Source organism: Pteropus medius, unplaced genomic scaffold, assembly GCF_902729225.1.
Source record: "Pteropus medius unplaced genomic scaffold, Ma_sr-lr_union100, whole genome shotgun sequence".
NCBI classification, from domain to species: Eukaryota; Metazoa; Chordata; class Mammalia; order Chiroptera; family Pteropodidae; genus Pteropus; species Pteropus medius.
In genome coordinates, this window is record NW_024353906.1 from 363209 (window position 1) to 367345 (window position 4137).

The 4137-nt window shown below is 59.4% G+C and overlaps 1 protein-coding gene across 1 annotated transcript; it reads right to left on the minus strand.

Annotated features, from left to right (window-relative positions):
- Positions 1–1138: 1138 nt before the first annotated feature.
- Positions 1139–3863, minus strand: MYOD1 (myogenic differentiation 1). The gene is made up of 3 exons (XM_039851472.1): positions 2896–3863; positions 2365–2443; positions 1139–2086 (listed from the first exon to the last, which is right to left on the minus strand). The coding sequence occupies exons 1-3, from the start codon at positions 3523–3525 to the stop codon at positions 1836–1838; spliced, it is 960 nt and encodes a 319-aa protein (XP_039707406.1). The 5' UTR covers positions 3526–3863; the 3' UTR covers positions 1139–1835.
- Between the last annotated feature and the right edge of the window lie 274 nt (positions 3864–4137).

The following is a 4137-nucleotide window of genomic DNA, read 5'->3' on the forward strand; positions in this document are numbered from 1 at the left end:
GCCCCCCCACTTGAGCAGAGCTCTGGAAAGTGGGCTTGCAAGGTTTTCGGGGGGAAAAGTCTGTAAGTGTAGGATGTAGGAAGCACTGATGGCCTGGTGGCAAGTGTATGTGTGATGAGGGGTGGAGCTGGCGTGGTATGTGAATGGGGAAGAACTGTTGTTGCCAGGCCATCCTTTCAGGGGAGGATGAAGGTGCCTCTGGGAGGGCAGAAGTGCCTGTGTGTGTGTGTGGTCTCTCCCCTGGGTGTATGTGTGAGTCTGTGTTGTTTTCTCTTGTTTCTGAAGACATAGCTCAAATGACACCTCTTCCAGGAAGCCTTCTGCAGCACCCTAGCTAAATCAATCCCCCCTCTTTTGCTCTCAGAGTGTTTATGTCTTGATAAGACCATTTATGCCACCTGTGATGATGCCAGTTTGCATGTGCCCCTCTCCTTACAGGCTCTGTGTTCCTGTCTTATCAGATATGACAGGGCCCAGACGGTCTAAGTGCTGGGTTACTGCTAAGTAGAAGTGTCTGTGCCTGTCTGGTTTTCAGTGTTGTCCCCTTGTGGTTACACCTATCACTAAGAGCCTGTAAGTACCACACAGCTTACCATGCCCCTTCACATACATTTAGTACTTCCTCATAATGCTGTGAGCACCTTATCACTTCCTCTATAGCCATGAGGATTCTTAGTGGCCCCTGAAGCCATGACTTCCCAATGATCCTTCTGTACACCATACCTAGGTATACTGTGTGTATGGAGGGGTGTGATTCACAACCTTCCATGCACTTCAGAATCACCTGGGGAGCTTCGAAACATACCAATACCTGGCCTGGGGTCTCTGGGGCATATACATTAAAGCAGAACCTCTGGGACTTGGGGCCAGGCATGAGTCTTTTTAAAAACTACTCAGATCATTTTAATATGCAGCCTGAGATGAAAACCACTGACCTGTGTGTGGTGTTGCTTCTCACGGTCATAGGAACCTCCCCACGTATTGGAGACACGTGCCCTCCTCCCTTCCCCGAGCCCCAGGCTTCCTCCTTGCAACCCGCCTGCCCTCTACAGGGCTAGTTACCGTACAGCTGGCTCACCTTGCAGATTTTCCCTCCAGTCAAAATTCTGTCCCCGTCCCTAGGGAAAGCCAGAGCCGCCACGGTATAAATTAGCTTTTTATTTCGAACAGCTGAGCGAGCGCCCGTGGCTCGCCCTCCTGCAGTATAAACATACAAAGTCCCTGTCGCACCGCACACCATGCCTTAGAGATAAATACAGCCCTAGGGGCTCCTGCTCTGGCAAAGCAACTCTTATTTACAAGAATAGATTACAAAAGTATTACAAAAAGTGGTCCTGAACAGGAGGAGGGGGTGGGAGTGGTTACCGTAACTTGTTACACTTGGGACCGGAGCGCACCCCGCTGGCGGTGGGAAAGAGAGGATGTTTCAAGTGCTAGGGAAAGGAGAGGCCACGCCCCCATAAGCAACCTCCGCGTCCCGGAACCTGGCTTAGGTCTGCACGGGTCCCACCCACCATCCGGGAAAGCTGCGAGAAAGAGGAAGGGCCTGACTCCCCGAGGGTCAGCTCTGGCCCACGGAGGAGTACATAACGGCCATCGCAGCGGGTCTCAGGGAAGGGTGCTGCGTGGAAAAAAAAGGACCGTGTCTTTGCCCTGGGGTGCAGGAGGCAGAAACACATCAGTCTGCCTCTCCTCCCTTGGGAAGGGTCGCTTTTAAAGCGCGGTTGGGGATGGAGGTTGGCGCTTAAGCTCAATCTTTTGGGCTCATGGGACCCTAGGGGCACCATCCCTCGGACGATGCACAATGGCGTCCTCGGCCGCGGCCGCCCTCACCCTCAGAGCACCTGGTAGATGGGGTTGGGATTGGCGCCCGCGGGACACTGCTGGGTAGCGTCGGAGGTTGGTGTGGGGGCGCTGCGATCTTCCTCGCTCTGGGCGGCCGCCTCGTGCGGGCCGGGAGACGACTCAGGCTGCGCGTCCGCCAGCGGAAGAGCCGGCGCTGCGGGACTCTCGGTGGAGATGCGCTCCACGATGCTGGACAGGCAGTCGAGGCTCGACACCGCAGCACTCTTTCCGGGCCTGGGTTCTGTGCGGGGAAGAGTAGGTTAGTATGTAGGGGTTGAGCCGCAAACAAGTCTCCCACCTCTGGGCCCAGCGCTTTGGGGCAGAGGGGAAACTGAGGGCCTGCCATTGTGGGACAATCTAGCGACAATGGGGGGCGAAAGGAGAGGGAGCTACACGTGTAGTATTTCATTCCTTGGACCATCTTTCAAGAGGTGTGTGTGGGCAGAGGAGGCCGGTGTCCTAAATGGTGGAAGTCAAAGGTGGAGGACCGCTCAAAGGGAAGGAGGCGCAAATACGCACCGCTGGGAGCCTCGCTGTAGTAGGTCCCGTCGTAGCAGTTCCGCCGCCGGGCACCGCTTGGGGGGCCGCTGTAGTCCATCTGCAAACAGCAAGGGCGACCGACTCAGGCCCGCGGGGCCACGTGAGGCTGGAACATCACTCTCTGTAGCCGCCTCCTCCCCACCTCCCCAAGTCTCAGCCAAGAGTTTCCTGCCCTGCTTGGGAGGAGGGAGGAGGTAACGGTGGGCAAGAGCTGTCTGCAGCATGCAGGGCCAAACAGAGGACGAACAGTTACTTGGGGCACACGTCTCAATTTCGAAAATAGGGGTGAGTAGAGGAAAAGCAGTGTTCTATTAGCGCTCCCAACTGGGTGGATTGCATTTGTACAGTGCGTTCCCAAAACACTAGGCCACCCCAGTGACAGCTCCCGGGACACGGGGTCCACTCTCGGCCAACCCTCCCCCTGGAGGGCCAGCTTCCCACCCTTGGAAATGCTTCTCAGATACACACGAGAGCTGCCTCCAGTTCTCTAGCCCGGGGTTTCAGCCTTACCATGCCGTCCGAGCAGTTGGAGCGCGGGCTGGACGCGTCGGAGTCGCCGCTGTAGTGCTCGCTGCGGCGGCCGGGGGGCAGCGGGCCAGGCGCGTAGAAGGCCGCAGCGGCGCCAGGGGGCGCGGCGTCCTGGTCGCGCAGTAGCGCCTGGAGGCCCTCAATATAGCGGATGGCATTGCGCAGGATCTCCACCTTGGGCAGCCGCTGGTTAGGGTTGCTAGACGTGCAGCGCTTGAGCGTCTCAAAGGCTTCGTTGACTTTGCTCAGGCGGCGCCGCTCGCGCATGGTGGCAGCCTTGCGGCGGTCAGCGTTAGTGGTCTTGCGCTTGCACGCCTTGCAGGCCCACAGTAGACAGCGACCCGCCTGGTGGTGCCCGCTAGGCGCACGCACATGCTCGTCCTCGCGCGCGCCCGGGGCCGAGTGCGCGGCCGCAGGGAAGTGCGAGTGTTCCTCTGGCTTCAGGAGGGCTCCCACGTGGACCAGGCGCGGGTCCAGGTCCTCGAAGAAGCGCAGGTCCGGGGAATCGAAACATGGATCATCGTAGAAGTCATCCGCTGTGGCAAAGTTACAGAGAGAGCCATCGGGGCCCGTCAAGTCTACGTCGTGGAGCGGCGGCGACAGCAGCTCCATATCCCGGAGTTGGGAGGCTAAGTCCTGGCTTTGCCCAACCCCAGCCGCAGGAGTTGCCCGAAACTTTCTGCAGCTCGGGAAACTGAGCGGCGCGATAGCGAAGTGCTGGGGGTCTGAGTGTACACCCGACTGTCCCCCGCCCTGCCCTGCCCTGTCTGGCCTGATGGACTCCGGGGAAAGTAGCGGCAGCTCCCTGGGGCTTCTCTACTCTTATCTTCACGCCAAGCGCCGGGGGCTATTTATCCCGTAGTAGCCTATGGGCCCCCCGAGCGAGCACCGGCGGCTGCGGGCGGGGGAGCCCGAGGCCAATAGGAACAGGGCGGGGAGGAGCTTGGGATCCCCAGGGTGGCCGCCGGAACTAGGCACTGGCCAGCCCCTACCCCCTAGACACTCGCGCGCGCGCGCCCGCGCGCGCGCGCTAGGGCTCCTCCCTAGGCAGGAAGGGAGGCAAAGGCTGGCCGCCCAACGCTACTGCACTTGGCTGCCGGGCACACTCTTCCCAAACCTCTCCAGCACAGGACTCCTCTTGTGTCCGTGGGAAACGCTGGCCGCGGGCGCTCCCCTCCCAGCTGTCTTTGGGTTCCTCTGATTTGTGGGGGACCCAGAATCAGA